General features: G+C 37.9%; 1 protein-coding gene across 9 annotated transcripts in view; it reads left to right on the forward strand.

The window, feature by feature from the left end:
- Positions 1–19186, forward strand: part of Aldh1a2 (aldehyde dehydrogenase 1 family member A2) — a 99794-nt gene that overhangs the window by 44944 nt on the left and 35664 nt on the right. For all 9 annotated transcript variants that reach the window (XR_001872791.2, XR_001872792.2, XR_001872794.2 and 6 more), the window contains exons 4-7: positions 2426–2555; positions 12875–12936; positions 15078–15206; positions 15329–15442. Coding sequence is in view for 6 of the 9 variants with exons in the window: in XM_017801811.2 (XP_017657300.1) it covers positions 2426–2555; positions 12875–12936; positions 15078–15206; positions 15329–15442 (435 nt within the window). In the remaining 3 variants the exon portion in view is untranslated. The remainder of the gene's footprint in view (positions 1–2425; positions 2556–12874; positions 12937–15077; positions 15207–15328; positions 15443–19186) is intronic.

Genomic DNA, 19186 nt, shown 5'->3' on the forward strand with positions numbered 1-19186 from the left:
TTATGCAAATCGAATAGGATGACTTTTTTCACCTCCAGAAGCAGGATGTGAGCTCTCATACATTCTGCTCTATTCTATCGTTTTCTAGAATTATGAGAAAAGAGAGATCATCATTTCTTTTCACTAGAATAATTTATTTTCCATAGGAACTTCTGGTCCAGTGGTTTTGTTGTTTTGCTGCTGCCATTTTTAAAATGAACTTTTTTTTTTTTGAGAATATAGAATTTCTGGAGATGGAGACCATTTAGGAATGTAGGTACTATACTTCCCTGATCCCCAAATTGGTTAGGGACTCTAGTTCTCTTTATGCTATATAGACCTTGATTCTATGCAAGCTAGCTACATGGAGAATGTAATGTCCAATTTATGAACACACAAATGTTCTAAAAAGAACTAGTTTCTAAGGCATCACTTTTTCCTCTAGGTTTCCTAGCCCCCTCGAGATTCACTCTTCTCGGAAACCCTATGAGAAATGTACATGGAGTGTCTGAACATTAATGCATATGTATACCTAGGAGCTGCTTGGTAGGGAATGCAGAGCCAAATAGAAAAGACCTCCCTTAGAGTGACAAACATGCTGTACAGCACTCATCAGAGAAGTTTCTTTTTGCAACAGATAGAGGCTGCTGCAGAGCTGCACATCTGGTCAGGCACAGAGAGCTTAAACCTGGGAGACGCCAGGGAGGTGACACATGTGCAGTTGAATCTCTACAACTAAGGCTTATGGAACATAGCGGAATAAGGGGTAGAGAGAGGGCTAATGCACCCCTCAACTCTCACCAGTGAGGCTTCTGTGTACATCAGAGTGCAATATACACAAAAGGTCACAATTGGCCAAGTTTTGGAGAATAAGAGACTACAGAGTGTCGGATGGACTCCTATATAGAACCTCACCCACCCACAGCTCAGGGACCATTGTGGAAGAGGAGGCAGAAAGATTGTAAGAGGCAGGGCTGGTTCATGAACATAAGGAGGTGGAGGCTTCCAGGCCACTTGGAGGCTTGCTCATGTAAGCCTGCGGCAGTGGTGGTGTTGAACTCGGGACCCATGTCAGCTCAATGAAACAAGGTCCCAAAGGGGAAGTGAGAAATAGGTGGCAGGCCAGCACTAGATTGAGGACTATTTAAGACTGATTGCTGCTGGGTGAGGGAGAGTATGACTTACATATAGCCACTGGATGGGCTGACTAGTCTCCAGTGGACAAATTTACACTGAAGGACATTTGGGTACAAACACCTGAATGACTAGGACTCAGCATGTATGGCAAAGTGCATAGGGTTTGGTGGGAGGAGAGGGGGAGGCAGGGATGGGGGAGGGGGTCTGGATTTTAGTGGGAAATATTCTATGAAATTTTAAAATCTCAGTAAAAATTTTTTAAAGTATTTGGAAATAATTGTATCCCTTTTATACAAGTGAGCCAGTGCACAGTGATAAGTAGCAAGGTATTTTGAGATGAGTTTCATTTGTACAATGAGTAGGTAAATTGCACCATCAATAATGGTGTTTTGAACTTCATTGAATGGAAACTTTTAATTTTAACTTTGTCAATAATTAAACAATTTTATACCAGTGTATGTTATATAATGCTGTTATAGAAGCATGAAATTATAAACATACATATACTTTTGTTTATTTCTTTTACTAAACTTCTAATACCCTAATATATTTCAAGTCAAAATTTTTTTACTTCATTGTGTTAATTAGCCATTATTTTTGTAACAGACTTAATCAATTTAGGAACATGCCATTAAAATAATAATGTTTATAAGGTAAAGTTATTTACTATTGATATTTTTATTAAATAGACCAAATTCTTTACTCTTAATAGATAATGGTTGTTAATACGAATGTTTACAAAAGCCAGTATTTAAGTTGTTAAAGTCTGGACTTTCCTAGAGGAGACCTTGTTTATTTGGTGGTAATAAATAAGCTTGCTATTCTCTGTGAATATTTCAGTTTGCAGCAGGGGTCTTGGCAGCTGTGTTAAACATTTTATGTATATTCTCATCAATTGCATATAAAACCTGTGTCCCCATTTCCTTTTATGGATTCGGATAACTGGTGTATGCTCAAAAAGAAAAAAAATCCCCATTCAGCTCTGATCATTAATAGAACAGAAGGTGGTTTGTCAAGCAGGGCACTTCTTTATCATGAGTTAAAGAAGTGCTGTGTTTATGTATTTGGACAGTGGTTAATGAAAGCACGGACACAAGAGCATGCACATATGTGTCCATTGTGGTTTTTAGTAGAAACTAAAGCAAACTTGTAAAACTATAAATCTTCCTGTTTGGAAAATCAGAGGTGAACAAGTACACATCACCATTCATATTCATCTGTGCTCCCCTTTTCCTTATCTCTTCTACTCTAGAAATTAGTGTATCACTAGAAAATTCTGAGGATTTGACTTCTATTTCTTTTCCTACAGACCATGGAATCCCTAAATGGTGGCAAGCCATTCCTGCAAGCTTTTTATGTAGATTTGCAGGGAGTCATCAAAACGCTGCGGTATTATGCAGGCTGGGCTGATAAAATTCATGGAATGACCATCCCTGTAGGTATGTGAAACTTGAGTATGTCAAAAAGGGAAACGTGGGGCTCCACCAGAAATATTTTCATCACCGAATATAAACAGCCATACACAGTGTGGACGTGAAATACCTGTAGCAGTGTGAACTGCTAGCAGCATAGGGCCAAAGAGACTATACCACTAACTCTGACAATGTCCCCATGTTTGTGTATAGATAGTCTACATATAAGTGCAGAGGAACACTTAATCAGTCAGCTAGGGAATAGGTGTGTATTTATTAGCTGCTAAGAGCTAGATTAGACCCTGGAGGTATGGAAGGTTGTTGGGCAGGAGGGAAATAGGGAAAAATTCTAAGATTATAACTTGGTTACCTGTCTTCTTGAAACATAACATCTACTCTTTTGAAAAAAAATACTCCAAAATCTTACCAATTGTTACCTCTGAGTGGTAAAATTATGAATAATTTTTAAACTAGTTTTTTTGATATTTTTCCTGTTTTCTCTGTTTCCTATAATGACTATGAATTACTTTCATAATCTATGAAAACAATAATCCTGACTTTATATTACTAAGTCCAGGTCAGTAGATAAAACCACAATGCAGAAGAGTGAAAGATCTCTTTGAGTTGTAGTTAGGTACTCAGTGTGTTAGTGCTAAGGCCCTTTAAAAGAGAGGAAAGCACCCAAGACTGAAGGGGCAGGTGGGAGATCTTGACCTGAGTGAGTACTGGAGAGAGCTAGTACCAGTCACCTGCTTTCACAGCAACCTGAGAACAAGGTGCCATTATTAGCATCCCTATTTCACAGAGGAAAACCAGGGTCTAGTGAAATTAATGGTTTGTCTAGGTCACAAAGCAATTGAGTTTTTGTTTTGTTTTGTTTTGTTTTGAGATATGGTCTCCTTGTATCCCCAGCAGGCCTGGAATCCTATGTAGACCAGGCTGGCCTTGGTCTCACAGATACCTGCCTACTTCTATGCCTGCCTCAGCAATTGTGTTTTAAAGCTAAATTTTTTATATTTGAGTCTTGGCTACTAATCATGTTACTGGAGGATCTATTTTAGCTACTAGGTAGAAGAAATACTATAGAATAGAGATCAATTAAAGGAGACACAAAGACACAGCAATACTTAGTCAGTCTAATTGGACTAAGCCATGGGGCTCCTAAGGAGAGACTGGGTAAGAGAGGTCATCATTGCTTACATATTTACTGTATTAGTTACTTTTCTGTTGCTGTAGCAAAATACTATGACCAAGGCAACTTATAGAAGGAAGAGTTTATTTGGCTTTTGTATAGTTCCAGAGGATAAGAGTCCATCATGTCAGGGAATCGTTGCAGAGGCAGCCAGAGCAGAAAACTGAGAGTTCACGTCTTTGAGCACTAGCAGAAAATGGAGAGAGAGTAAACTCAAAGTGGAGCAAGGCTACGAACTCTCAAAGCAGCCCAGGATGATGTGCTCCAGCATGGCCACACCTCCTAAAGGTTCCATGACCATCCCCAAACAACCACCAACGACCAAGTGTTCAAATACTTGGAGGCCATGGGAGATACTTCTCATTCTAACCGTAACATTTATTCTCAGATTATTTAGTCCATTTATGTTTGTAATTTGCAGCACCATAGTTTAACATCAATTTGATTTTGTTATTGCTTTCTTTTAAAGCATTCTGAATTTTTGACGTCATAATGTAAAATCGTAATTTACATATATTTGCGTAACACTTGAAAATGCTAAGTGTTCTTTCACATGTTAGATCTGGAGCCTCTGTGAATGTGATCCTATGAGACAGATTGGAATTAAAGAGAACACTCTCTTTACTTAGTATTCTCAGTAAAGCCCTACTGAGACTGTAAGGGTTTACTTCGTGTCTTAAGGTCATTTGGCTAGTAAATGGCATTTCTAAAATCCAAACCCATCCCATTTTACCTAATTCACTGTAAATCTTATGGATAAGTCAGGCTCAGCAGAGTGGAAGTGAAGAATCCAGTTGCCCTGGTCTCTAACCTTCTGCAGATTTTTAGGTTAATACACAGTTGACACTCATTTTTCATGGTAGTTACATTCTGTAATGTCATGGAACTGAAATACTGAATACTCAGCTATTACTGCTAAGGGAAACACTGGGTTAGGTTCCTGTGAGTTTCTAATGTTTGTGAATATTAATGTTCTTAATGTTATTTAACATTAAGAATATGACCTTGAAGCTGGGTTGGTGACATATGCCTTTAATCCCAGCACTCAGGAGGCAGAGGCAGGAGGATCTCTGGGAGATTCCAAGCCAACTGGGGCTACAGGGAGACTCTTTTCTCTTTCAGAAAAAAAATATGACCTTTGTTTGTGTTTTTCTGTTAGAAGAAACTAAATTGATGACTAATCAACCAATAACACTAAAACACATGCCCAAACAAAGCTAGTCTAGCATAATTATTTCCCCTTCAAACACATCGTAGCCTTCTTGTACTTAGTAACACTAGATAGTACTTCACAGCTGTGAAGCATGCCATGAACATGTACAAAAATGTGAGAATAGGGCCCTAAATCACCAGCAGGGGTTAAATGCACATAATTCTGTCTGGCCATTCATAAACCAATAGCTTGAACATTTAAAAAATATTTTAGGGCTGGAGAGATGACTCAACAGTTAAGAGCATTGGCTGCTCTTGCAGAAGACCTGGGTTCAATTCCCAGTCCCCACATGGTGGCTAACAACTCTCTGTAACTCCAGTTCCAGGGGCATCCAATGCCATCTTCTGACCTCCATGGACTTTGCACGACATGGGTGCTCTTATACACATGCAGGCAGTACACTCATAAGCATAAAAGAAAAATAATAAATATATTAAAAAATTTTAAATTTAAGACTTTTTATTTGCTTTGCCACATTGATGCACAGTGTTGATCCAGCTTGACATCTCTGGAAATAAAGGATAGGAACCAAAAACTGTGTGAAGAATTATGTCATTGTCCTTTGTGCACTTCGACTGTAGATGGGGGACTAGTTGGAGAGAGCAGGGTCTACATTTTTGTCCCCTTTAAGGACAACTAGAAGGCTTGGGAAGAGGAGAAAGGATGATCATTTTTGAGCCATTAACAAGACAGCCATTTCCTCTGACTTGGGAATTTATCCCATCGCACTCTATTCCATCTCACTTAAGACCTGCAATTAAATGCTGTTGTAGAATTATGCAGTATCAGTTTGATTCACAAGGGCCTTGATGCTATTCTCTTTACAACACGATCCATTATTTCCTGCCGTAGTACTCAATAGGAGTCATTCTCTCTGACCACAAATCCCATGCTTTGACCCTTCCGTGGAAATTCCTAGTTATGATGATTAATCATAATCATTACTCTGATTTATTGGACACTTCCTTTTGCTCATTTATTATCTGCTTTCTCATAGCAGCCCTGAGAAGTATTATTCTCCTATTTTGATTAATTTGCCACATCAGAATGGTCTGTTCCTCTTCTGCCCACAGCTTCCTTAAGAGGGGGGAATGATCAAAGCTTATTTACAGTTTTCTAAGGGAGAAATAGAAATTGTACACTTGTAGTATCTTATAGTTTTCCCTGTAGCGAGTGTTGATTTTATGGTATGTACAGAAAATGTGGCCCATATGTTAAGATGAATTCTGTTACAAAGTGATTTTATATTTTATTATATATCAACATAGAGCAAAGATTAAAAACTATCCATGTCATGGGTAATTATTTAGTTGTTTCATCTTTATTCTCGTTTTATCTATTAATCTGAAGAATGAGCTAGACAATACAGATAATGATCAGACCCTAATCTTTTGTCTTCGTTCAGCTTGTTCTGATTTAGTGTTGTCAATAGTGAACACATGGGTGAAATCTGAAATCCTGCTCAATCAGAATGAGAGTGAGGGTTGTACCCACCTAAAAGAATTGGGTAGTTAGTAGGATAGAAATTGATGGTGACAGGAAGTCGTGAAGTCAGCTTCATGAGGAACCTGCTCAAGAGACTGATGTTGCAGAGAACCTCAGGGATTCCTAAGGCTGACCTCATTTTATAGACACTGAAACTAAGTCCAGAGGAGTGAACTGACTTTCTCAAGACCATGTACTGGAGTAGTGGTAGCAATGAAGCATACTCATGGCAGGCTCAGGAACATGTAATCTCACTTCTTAGAATCTACCAGTAGGCTCCTAGAAAGAATAGTGGTAGTACCATTTCATGCTAATGTAAAGTTTCATTGTTTCATTGTTTCAGTAAGCACTCAGAGAGTTTGTCACTGTTGTAAAATGCTCAGACAGATCACAGTTTCAACATGCATCAGAATCTGCTAGAGTATGTAATGGAATAGTTCCATGTTTTTGGTCTAATTGTTTAGTACTGGGGTCATCAAAAGGGTTGCTAGCTCCTTCAGAGTAATTTTATGTGAAGATTAGAGATAGGAAAATTACTTCATTCACTGTTATGTTACTGATTTTTATGCTATTGAATAAACTCATTTTGATGGTTCCTAGGCATATAAAATTTGCTACAGCTCTTTAAACATCCCTAAAATTCAATAAAAACAAAATTTTAAAATTCTAGTTATTATTATTGGGCGTTTGAGGTTCATATTTCATATCTTGAATTCTGGCACATGAAGATTTATCTGATTTTATTAACTATAATTGCATCGTCACAGAATATGTGTAGGATGTGCCAGAATATGAGAATAAAACTTACTTTGAATTTTTTTAAGCATCTGTAGAACCTACCTTTAAAAGTAATGTTTGCTTTGAAGGAATTCTTTAAATATCAAACCTTTTAAGTAATTAGATATTATTCCTGTAGTTTTATCGATTTCCAACAAAACACATAGAGCAGTGGCTCAATGTTTCACAAACACCAAAGAGGCTTATTCTATACTCATCTCTAGGTAGATAGACAATGGCCTTCTTAATGCACTGACAGTGTATGCATATTCCGTATGGATTATGCACTGTTCAGTCAAATCCATAGCATAATGAGGTATCTAATTGGAACATTCTTATATTCTTCATGAGATAAAACCTACTCTTTTTGCCATAACAACTCTCAGGTATAAAAGCCTACCAGAAAAGTTATCTCTGGCTGCCTCTTGTTTATTTTGTTTGTTTCTTTAAGACAGGATCTCTCTGTAGCCAAAGCTGGCCTGGAACTCCCTATGTAGGCCAGGCTGGCCTCGATCTCCCAGAGATTCACCTGCCTCCTGAGTGCTTGGATTAAAGGCATGTTCCACTGTGCCCAGAAAAATAAGACCTTTTAAAGCATGTCTTAAATTTCTGATTTTTTTTAAACTTTCTTGAGTGAGTGGAGAAAGAGACACATGTGATTTAGTCTATTTTGGTATCTTGTCTTTAGCTTTCAATGTCGTAGTTATTAACTTATTATTATCATGTTACAAACTGTTGACTCAAAATGTAGAACTCAGAACATTTTTCTAGTGCCTCAAGAAAAGCAGTCCTTTCACTCTAAGCCCTAGTTTATCTGCAAACCTTTATTATTGGTAAGAAGGCTTAAAATAATCATAGCCTAAACCATAGTATCTTAGGATGGGGACTAGTTTTATATGAAGCATTGTGCTGCAGCACAAAGCCTTAGAGCCAAAGGAAACAGCTTTGTAAGTCATCCTGCCATGTTCAAAGAGCATTATTAATATAAAGGACGAAAAATAAGTTGATTTTTTTTCTAGACTGAAAATAGTACTCCATATATCATCTTAGGTTTGGAGAGAGAGAATGAACACTGTCTTTTGAGCTGACTTTGGCTAGAGGACGGGGGAGGGCTGCGCAGTCCCGAGATCCCCTACAAACGGCAGGTTGCCCCACAGTGCTCCTTTTATGTCATAGATCAAAGCTTGTGTAAGTTCCCTGCATCCAAACCCTCAATCATTTCAGCCTTCTTCACAGAAACATTGTCATTGTTTTGTTTTGCTTTTACCTTGTGCTGCTTAACATTATTCTCTAATTTACACCTCCCAGAGGAAGTTACTATGATTTTGTGAGTGAAGAGCTTATGTTCTCCAAGTCCAGGAACCACAGTTGAACCAGTTAATATCACTTTCAATTTTACCCCCTGTGGCTGGTTTTCTCCACTAAAAAAAGAACTGATAATGGTTCTTTTATTTTTTTGTGGCTATGAAATGAGATAGAGATACAAAAATACTTTATAAGGTCCTGTAGGTCAGGCTACCAGGAAGCCACTGAAATCATCATGATACCATGGACTCCCCTTCCCTATTGGTTCCTGTGGTCTGTGTGAAGTCACTGGGAGTCACTGAGGTGATATAGATGGTCAGGTTTCATCTCAGACCTGAGGGTTCAGAATCTGTATTCAGCAAGATGCTCACACATTTTAAGTTTGAGAGATACTGTATAGCATCCAGACAGCACTGGTAGCTTGAAAATGATTCTTTTTTTCAAGTTTATTTTTATTTTATGTGTATGATTGTATTGTTTGCAAGTGCACCTGTGTCATGCAAAGCCCACGGAGGTCAGAAGAAGGCATGGGATCTCCTGGAACTGGAGATATGGACGATTCTCAGCCACCATGTGGGTGCTTGGGAACTGAATGTGGGTCCTCTGCAAGAGCAGCCTGCTCTCTTAACTGCTGAGCCATCTTTCCAGGCCCATGAAAATGATTCTATACAGTAGTAAACTAGGAGACATTATTAGGTTTGAACAATATGGGAAAAATATTACTAGTTTTTGAAACCTGTTACCTTATAGATTTTCCTTAAAATGAGGCCAACAAGTAGCTATGTATATACTTTTTAAAGGTGAGCCTACTTGGCAAATTAAGCAAATGATAGAGCTGACACATAGATATGGAAATAAATCACAAAGGTGGCTCCTGAGGGATTGGCCTCCTGGGAACCCTGATCTAGACACTGGGTGGGATTTAAAGCAGGGTCATGATAGCTGTGAAAGACCTCTGAGTGCTATTAGTCCTATTCGAGGAGGCCAGTAGAAGGTGCATCTCTCATGTTTTCCAGGCATCCCAGGTAGCCAATTGAGGGGTGTTACCTATCACTCTCCAGATAGGAATACCCATTGAGTTACACAATCCAGTGCCTTTTTAAAATTTTACTCAGTACTCTCTTAGGAAAAGTTCAAACACCAAAATATCCCATGTTTCTCTATTTAGTACTTAGTGAAACTGACTTTAAGGACTGGAAGAGTCAGTGCCTCAGCCTTTAACTCATTGGTTATCAAATCTATGAACAGATTATCCAAGAAAGTTTCATTCCCCATAACACTTTCTCTTGGAACACAACTGTGGAGTCAAATTACCTCCTTGCGAGGTTAGCTTTTAAAGATAATTGTCTACACTCCATATGTAGAATGTAGGTAGTGAAATGCCCTATGAATTGCCATGTTTTGCTTACAAAGGTGTCTTGTGAATTTTCTTTGAACCATCGATGTGTTCTCCAGTTGTGCCAAAATAAACACCCCTGTTCTTCGGTTCATCTCCCCTTTTTCTTGCAGTCCATTTGTCCTCCATCTGAACATTACACTCAAATTCCTTGTTTTGTCTTTATCCCCCTAAATCATCACCTTAGCCAAATTATAGTTTAGTTTGGAGTGTATTTCCTTACCAATGAAGTTTTCTAGAGTATTGATCAGGATTGCTGTGCCTCATGGAAACTTTTTCCAGAGAGTGTTAAGTTGCCGGCATACAGAACTGACACAGCTTGTTGGTCTTCATTACTTGAACTAAATATTGTCATCATATGGATAGTTTTTCTATGTATTGACTACCTTTTGCTATGATGAATATATATTGTAAAACATTATCTGTAGTCCCTGAGTCTATCTACTGCCTCTTTTCCTCCATTTAAAATAATATCTATTAAACAAGCTCAAGAGACAAAGTGAAGATTGGGGGAGAGTTTTGCAATAGTATAACAGATCTAATTACCTTGATAGGCACAGAGTTTTCAAATAACCACATTAACAAAAAAACACAACTCTGACCTCAAATGGGGACAAGAGATAGTTTATTCTAGAGCCAAATATGAGTGACTAGGGTCCAGACTTATGTCACCCCAAATTCCATGTTTCAGCTTAGAAGCAGTTTTATAAAGTTTTTATAGTAACATAACTAAGAAAATTATAAATTAAGTCACTTTTCAAATACACTGGCAGAAACACTAAGTAGATAGTCACAGCAAAGCAGAGAAATCTCAGCTCCAAGCCTCAGGTGCTGTCTGATGACACTCAGCATTTTGGCTGGCGGAAGCTAGGGTTTTATTAAGTTAATACATCCCAAAAGGTTTTTATTTTCTGGTCATCATAGGATGTTAGGTCCAACACAGAGGTGGGCAAGGAATGGCTATTTAGTGATGGCTTAGAATGACTTGGCTCTGGACCTGCAGCATTCAAACTCTCTACAGTCATTGATGTTCTAATCAGTTAATCAGCCTTGCAGATGGTTTAGTTTGAAGATGTCACTGTTTTTTTGTTTGTTTGTTTTTGTTTTTTTCTGGGAACTCTTGTTCACAACTAAAATAATGAAAAACCTAATAGGAAAATGTCAAAGGATTTAAATTAGAAGGAAAAAGTAAAATGGTTAGTAAACATAAAAGGTGTTCACATTCAAATATTATTAAGCACTACTCAAAACAAGTTGCCAATTTCCAACCTCCAGACTGTTGAAAATTAAGATATTCAAAACTTGATTAAGAGTAGGAAATGTAGCATGTTATAATTATTCTAACTTCTGAAAGGTGATTTAGCAAATATTTATTAAAACATGAAGTGCACATATACTTTAATTAAGAAATTCCACATATACACTAAGATACTAAGCAGAAAGCATCCTTGTTACAATAAAAATATAATTTATTGAGCCAATGGAATAACTTAGAGTCATCAAAAAGATGTGTTAGCTGTACATGAAAAGGAGGACAGTACCAAAATGTAAAAGACAGTCTAGGGTGATCACATCTGTGCTTAGAAAAATAGAGGGGTGCTAAAATGTTGCAGTATAAACTTGATGCAAGTGAAAGTTATTTGGAAAGATTCACCACAATTAGAGAGCCGTTAATTTGGGGAAGAAGGATCAGAGGTCTGGGGGGCATGGGAGTGGAGGGGAAAAAGGAAGAAAGATAACTTTACTTAAAAATCTGTAGCTTTGAATTTAGTTAAAAAGATCCTGTGTGATAAATGTGAGTGATTAAGATGTGTTGAGAGACAGTGATAAGCAACTTGATGACTCATTTATCTTTTTCTCACTCCCACACTCCTGTCCCCACCTTCTTCCCTAGACCCGGCAGTTGTGCTTCCCTGAGTATTAGCTGTGTGGCTTCACTTTCCTTGGGGTACTGCTCTTGAGAGACAAAACACCAGCCCTGACCAAAGGCTAGCAACAGAGGGAGAAAACAGACTTGGCTCAGTTCTCGAAATGAAAAGCCATATGCTATAAACGGGCTATTTTTTGGTTAGTTTAATTAGCTTTTTAAAAGACGTTAGATAAACTCAACGGCATTTATCTAAAGAATTTGATTTGGACTTCCTGGCTGCTTTTTTCCCAGTTGGCCTATTGCTCCTATAAGAGAAAGAAGGCTATTAAATGTCTCTTCAACTTTTCCTCTCAGTCCCTAGAGACACAAGACAGCCTGTCCGTGCTTAGCACAGGTGGAGGCTGGTGGAGCTCTTCTCTGAAGTGGACTTCTTTAAGTAGTCCTGGACCTGCCTGTGTTCCCAAGGTCATGTGCGTGACAGCTGCATTGAGTGAGGCCGTGTGTCTTACTATCTTACTTTTACTTCTCACTTTTTCCAGTTGCCCAGCATCTAAAATTTGTTCAGTAGCTTTTCCTTAACTTAGAAAAAAATTACAAAGAACTGGGCTTGGTGGTGCACGCCTTTGATCCCAGCACTCAGGAAGCAGAGGTAGGCAGATCTCTGTGAGATCAAGACTAGCTTGGTCTACATAGTGAAGTCCAGGTCATCTGGGGTTTACAGAGAGACCCTGTCTCAAAACAAACAAACAAACCACTTACAAAGCTTTTTTAAAAGTTTGAGGTATCTCAGCTTTTAAACCAAATAACTGTGCAATATGTGTTAATAGTTAACGTAAAATTTAGTTTTTAATCTTCTCCAGTTCTAAGCTGCGCCTTCCAAGACTTCTTCAAGTGTGCTGTCTGTCCTTTGTTTTTTCCTGTCCTCTCATCGGTTTTCTGCTATGTGGGAGGCTTGTCTGGAGTTTCCCACAGCAGCTGACGGCTCTTTAACCAGCTTTGCTGTAGGATGTGTTTCAACTTCATTTTGGGTTGTAACTGCCAACAAAGTTCTTCCGAATTTTTTCTCTGGCCTGAACTTTGTGTGAGTGACCATGCTTATTTCTTTCAGATGGAGACTATTTTACCTTCACAAGACATGAACCTATTGGAGTGTGTGGACAGATCATCCCAGTGAGTGGATCTTCTCACACTTTGTATTTATTTTTGCTTGACCCAGTTCTCTTAAAGACACATAAAACATGGTCCTTAGTGATGTGTGTTTTCCATTACTGCGAAGAAAAACTGAGCTCATGTTGTTGACATACCTCCAACAGCCTCCCTGCAAATGCTTATTTGAACAGGTTAATAGAGTTTTAGCTCTGTTACTAGGAGTTAAGTTCTCAAGTCATGAAGTCTCATGATTAAAATAAGCAAAGCAAAGCACCGTGTATTAATAACCTGCCCTTGGTTATGAATGTCCATTCTGCTTATGGAAAATTAATGCTATGTTGTATTTGCTTATGTTTTAAAACAGTGACTCACCACCTTTCCAGGCATATTGTTTTTTATGGTCTTTATTCCCATTCTTCCCTACCGTGCCTTTTCACAAGACTCTAGATAGAGGACCCTAACAGAAGACACAGCAGTACAATTAATGTCATCTTCATAATTGAAACCATGCCGGGCTGTTGTCTATCTTGTAAAGAGAAATAAATGTAATGCTAGTGTTTAGATTGGAACACTAAACATTGTCCGTTGCTCTCTCATACATATCCTTAGCACAATACAAAGCATCACTGAATCTTCTAACAGAACTAGCTCATAGTTCTGGCAGGATTTCAAGAGGGAAGCTAACATTGAACTCACGATATAGAGAAGAAGTTTTCTCTTTTCAAAATATGGAGAAATGACTCAAGATAATCTTCGAATTTGGAAGTCAGAGATTTTTAAGGGGTTATTAATATTTTTTAAATCACCAATAAGCCCTGGGTTGTTATAAAATTGGTTAGAGAATGACAAAAGGCAAATGAGAGATTTGGTGGAAGTTCTGCTCCTACCCCCAGGGAAGTTGCTCTGGGGTCCACCCAAGGCTGTGTGAGGTCACCCGAGGCTGTGTGAGGTCACCCGAGGCTGTGTGAGGTCACCCGAGGCTGTGCCACCTTCCCTGCAGGCCTCAGACCTACCCGTCTTGCTCTTCCTCAGGGCCTCAGCTTCCCTCACAAGGCAAGAGCTCTTGTCAACCAGCTCAGTTCAGTTACTGCACTCTAAGATTTATACATTGTAGATGGAATTAAAACATCACCAAGGACTCCCAAGTTTATAAACAACTAAGAGGAAAAGAAATTGGGTGTTTGGTGAAGGCAAGACACTTGTATATTTTTGCAGGCTTGCCAGAGCCAGTGAGAATCCTTCAAGAATGGCAGCTGAGATGCTTCAGGCAGAAACACATTGTGGTCAGGGACTGAAGCCAGGGAACCAGGAGTGCTGCTTTTTTCCTTCATGAAATTATCAATGACACCTGATATTAAGGCGTCTGAAGCCTGAGCTATGACAACACAAGCTTAATAGTCTATTAAAATCGCTTTCAACCATTTTAGGCCCCATATTCACATACATTGAATATATTCTAGTTTTCATTGCTATATTTTGCAGTAGTGAGGGAGCTGATGAAATTTTTACATACTTACTGGTAAACCTACTTTATAATTTATAATTCTCTATTTTATGACTACATATAAGAAAAGATGCTACCTTGAAGTGAACATTGACTATAATATAATTTGCAGCTAGCTTTTTATTTTCTAGTTCATATACATTGAACAGACAATGTGAAAATCTTAGTATAAAAATCTAAAAATTCAAGAAAAAATTCACACATAGAAACTTATTAGAGCCAAAGCCCAATTTTAGAAATATGTAAATAATAATAAAAATAAAACCAAATGAGTGAAAAAATGACTCCCTTATACCATGAGATTTTTTTAGTTGGGTAGTTGGAATGTAAAATTTATTGAATGGAAAGAAAAAGAGAGATTTTCAAGGTCAGAGCTATTCTAGTCTTAATGATCTAATTAAAAATCCAAACGTCTGCAAAGGAGTATTTTGGGAGGAGCTGGAAGGGAGGGAGTGGGCATGGATTTTATCAAAACACCTTATATGCATGTATGAAATTCTCAATAAATTAATTTTAAAAACATCCAAACGTCTGTACTTTGTGGTGGACAAGATTTATGTCTAGGACTAGTTTGAGAAGTCTGAGAAGTCACAGCTTGAAAAAAAGGAATGGATAAATATTTTTCCCCATCTATCAACCTTGCTTTTTTTCCTTTCAGTGGAACTTCCCCCTGCTGATGTTTGCCTGGAAAATTGCTCCAGCTCTGTGCTGTGGTAATACTGTGGTTATTAAGCCAGCGGAGCAGACGCCACTCAGTGCACTGTACATGGGAGCCCTCATCAAGGAGGTAGGAGAAACTGACTTCAGAAGGGGTTCCCACTGCCCTTTCAGATGGAAACTGTAGAGCATCACCCAGCTAACCTGTAGGATAGTCTTCATAGACACCTTTCCTCCAACTGTGTTTCGCAGGCTGGCTTTCCACCTGGAGTTGTCAATATTCTGCCAGGGTATGGGCCAACGGCTGGAGCAGCAATAGCTTCTCACATCGGCATAGACAAGATTGCATTCACAGGTTCTACTGAGGTAAGTACCCAAGAGACCATGGACTGGAGGACAGTCCATGAATGAGTCTAAAAGAAGTGTGAATTGTGGTGGTCCGAGCACTGGGGAGGCAGAGACAGGCAGATCCCTGGACTTGCTAGCCAGCCAGTCTGGCCTACCAGGCACATTCCAGAACAAGAAGAGACTCTGTCTCCAAAAAAAAAAAAAAAAAAGTATCCGGGGCTGGAAACACTTGAGAGTTCTCTCTGCCGCCCACACACACACACACACACACACACACACACACACACACACTACGAACACTGTTAATAACACCTATAGACTGCATACCCACAGTGAGCATCGAGGCCCTCTTTCATAAACCACCAATGAATGTGAAAGCAAAGTACACATTGACTATTTGATACCTCAGATCATGTCGTGATAACTCTCTGTGTACAAACTGCCTTAGAAGCTGGGGTTCTAGACATTGCATTGATTCAAGAATAATGGCAGAAGCAAGTGAAGAATATGGAAATCTAAATGTGTCTCTAGTGGAGAAAATAGAGACATGCCTTTCCCTTCTTTCTTATCATTTCACCAGGTTCTGTAGATGCAAGGGGCACCTGACTGCCTCGTGAACCATAAGGATGCTGTAGAGCAACAGTCAGCAAAGACCTTCCATGAAGGGTCAGATGCTGTGTTACAGACTGCAAGTGATGTGGTCTCTGTTGCAGCCACTCCTCTATGCTGTACTAGTATAGTGGATAATATATAAACTGATGAATGAGACTATAAGTCAGAAAAACTTTATAGATGCTGAAATTTGAATTTCATGCCATTATTATACATCAAAGAATATAATTTTTCAGATACTGAAAATGTTTTTAATGAGTGGGTCATATCAAAAACAAGTAGCAGGCTAAATTTGAGTTGTGGTTTATAGATCCCTGATAATCACAAGTTTTCTTAGGAGAGATTTATAAACTGTTATTCTAATATGTCTTTGATTCAGTATAGAAGATAAAAGAGTTTTCAAACTGTTGTTCCCATTCTCCTTTTATTAGGTAGCACTATTCCAAACATACAGGTATCCCTTGTTCAGTGATGGTGCTTCAAGAACTTCGTGGGTACAACATCATTGAACAAAGGATATCTACAGCTATGGAACAGTGCTACCTACTAGAAAGAATGAAAGCAACATTTGTGAGTTAAAGTAGGCTAGGCAACTTAAGAAATGAAAAACAAGCGAGTAGGATTGGTTTTAATTACCTGTCTAATACAGCATTTCTAAAACTTTATTTCAGTGTATCCCTCTAAAAAATCAACTCCATTCTTTATCATTTGGAGTCTGAGATCTGAGGTTTGCTTTACGTTTACACACAACTCAGCTTGCTCTGCACATTTCAAGTGTTCCACAGCCACGTGGGTAGTGGCCAACATATTGGCTAGTGTAGGGCTAGAAACTTGCTCAGATGATAGAGAGTTAATGATACTTCATTAAATTGATTCTTGTCAATTTCATAGATTAATAGTCTCGAATGCTAATTTATAATTGAAAATGATTGAATTTTTGAATATTTGTCAAGAGTTAATCTTCCTTGTTTCCGGAACTCATCCTACTTTACCTTTCTGTAGTAATTTTGCAAAGTGATGAAACTTATAACCAAAATATGGGTGTGAAAAGGAGTTATTATTCCTATATAAACAGAGTCTATTGCTTTTAAAAGTATTTGCTAAGGATGAGATGCTGAAGAATACCTACACCCGGTTAAGATGAGACCGGATAATTGTAAAAAATTGGGGATGAGTATATATCTAGTTAGAGAGCATGCCTGGATTGCTTTGCAAATGTTAGTAAGTCCTCACTCCAGTTAGAGAAACTAGTGAGAAATTTTAGACAGTATCTTAAGAGTGTGGTTTAATCAGAGAAAACAGGGGAACCCATAATTAAAGTCCTTAGTTCTCTATCAGAAGACTGGAGAAAGAATGTGTGTGTATCAAGAATACACTTAACGTTTCTTTCTCTCGCTTCAAGCCCTCTTTTTCTGTTAGCTGACTAAGGTCAGGTGAGAGGCTGCTGCTGTACATTTCTAAATCAAAATGAGAGCATAATGTGCAGAATAATAACCACACTCTGTCGTGTCAGTACCTGTAGGTCACCTTCCTTCTTTTCAAAGCTATGTAGAACATTCCTGCATCAGTAGATCATAATTTAATTAGTCTTCCATTAATGTACACCTTGGGTTTTTTCTCGCCTTTTCCTCATTATACAGGTTACACAAAAGTTTTCAGATATCTAATGACAAATTTATACACATGCACATACATACCCACACAATAATGCACACCCACACATATAAGATTTTATTGAATATGTGTAGCTGGAAATAGAAATGAAAAATAAAATGATGTTTATACTTTAACTTGCTTGTCAAGTATGATTTCATTACAAAAATCTCTGTATTTATATTAATCTTGTTGGTTGCAGTGTCTTTAAATATTATTACCAGTTGCTTTTCTTTTTACTTTAAAAATACAGCTGTTTGCTACAGTAACACCTTTAAAATTTGTGTGTAGTTATATCTTCAGTCTCTAGTTATTCACTTCTGAGTTTCTTGTCATCTTGGAACAAAACACTTCAAGATTATGCAAATAGTTTTTAATATTTCTTTTAGTATTTGTTTTACTTCTGTTTTTATTTAAATCTTTAATATAGTTGGAATTTATTTTCACTTATAATTACAGGCAAAGAGTAAGTTAGTTTCTTTTAATAAATGACTGTTCAGTTATGTTAATAGCAGTTATTAAGCAGTGTATCTCTTTGCAGCGTATTTGAATACAACATAAATTTCCATATAGATATGTTTCTATTTTTAAAAAAATTTATTTTTTATTTTATGTGTATGAGTGTATTGTCTGCATGTGGGTAAATACAGTCATGTTGTGCAGTGCCTGTGGCATTCAGAAGAGGGCATCAGATCCCTTGGAAGTGGAGTTATGGCAGGTAGTTAGCTGCCATGTGGGTGTTGGGAACCCAATTCTGGTCCTCTGCAAGAGCAGCTAGTGCTCTTAACTGCTGAGCCAGCACCCCACCCCCTTTAATCTTTCAGATAGCTTTTCTAAGCTCCTTGCCTTGCTCCTAAAATCCCTCACTGGGATTTATTTTGGTGTCATGATGCACATTCAAAGGAAACTGAGTGTAAGTACTGTTCATCTAGGACCATGTAATTCATGTATTCACATAGTGTCCATCACTGGTGTCATCAAATGTCTCAGATAATCCTTGAAAAATTAATTTCTAGGTATTTAACACTTCTAAGATATTTAAATCTAAAAATTCAAAACCTGTTTTAAGGTTTAATATCGTGTAGTGGAAAGTTACAGCAAATAGATGGAACTTTATCTTCCAGGCCTTGTGAGAAGCCATGGAGGAAGTCAGAGCAGAAGCACATCTCAGAGTTCTTAGATTTGAACCTGCTTTTCTTGTTTTCTACTAAGTATGTTCTATTTTAAATATTTTAAATGAATTTTCTAAAGTATACTATCCATACATTAAAACACATTCATTTAAGCCCAAATAACAGTCATGTAACCACCCCCAAATCAACAAATAGAATATTTCTACCCTGAAAAGACTTCTCATGCCTCTCTGTGGCCAATATCTTTGATTCTAAGCAGCCACTGATTCTTTGCATTAATCTTGCTTATTCAAGAATTTCATATAAATAGAGTAATATAACATATGCTTCCCTGTGTCCTTTGTGTGGTACATGTGTTTTACTT

Source organism: Nannospalax galili, unplaced genomic scaffold (assembly GCF_000622305.1).
Source record: "Nannospalax galili isolate Female #2095 unplaced genomic scaffold, S.galili_v1.0 scaffold611, whole genome shotgun sequence".
NCBI lineage: Eukaryota > Metazoa > Chordata > Mammalia > Rodentia > Spalacidae > Nannospalax > Nannospalax galili.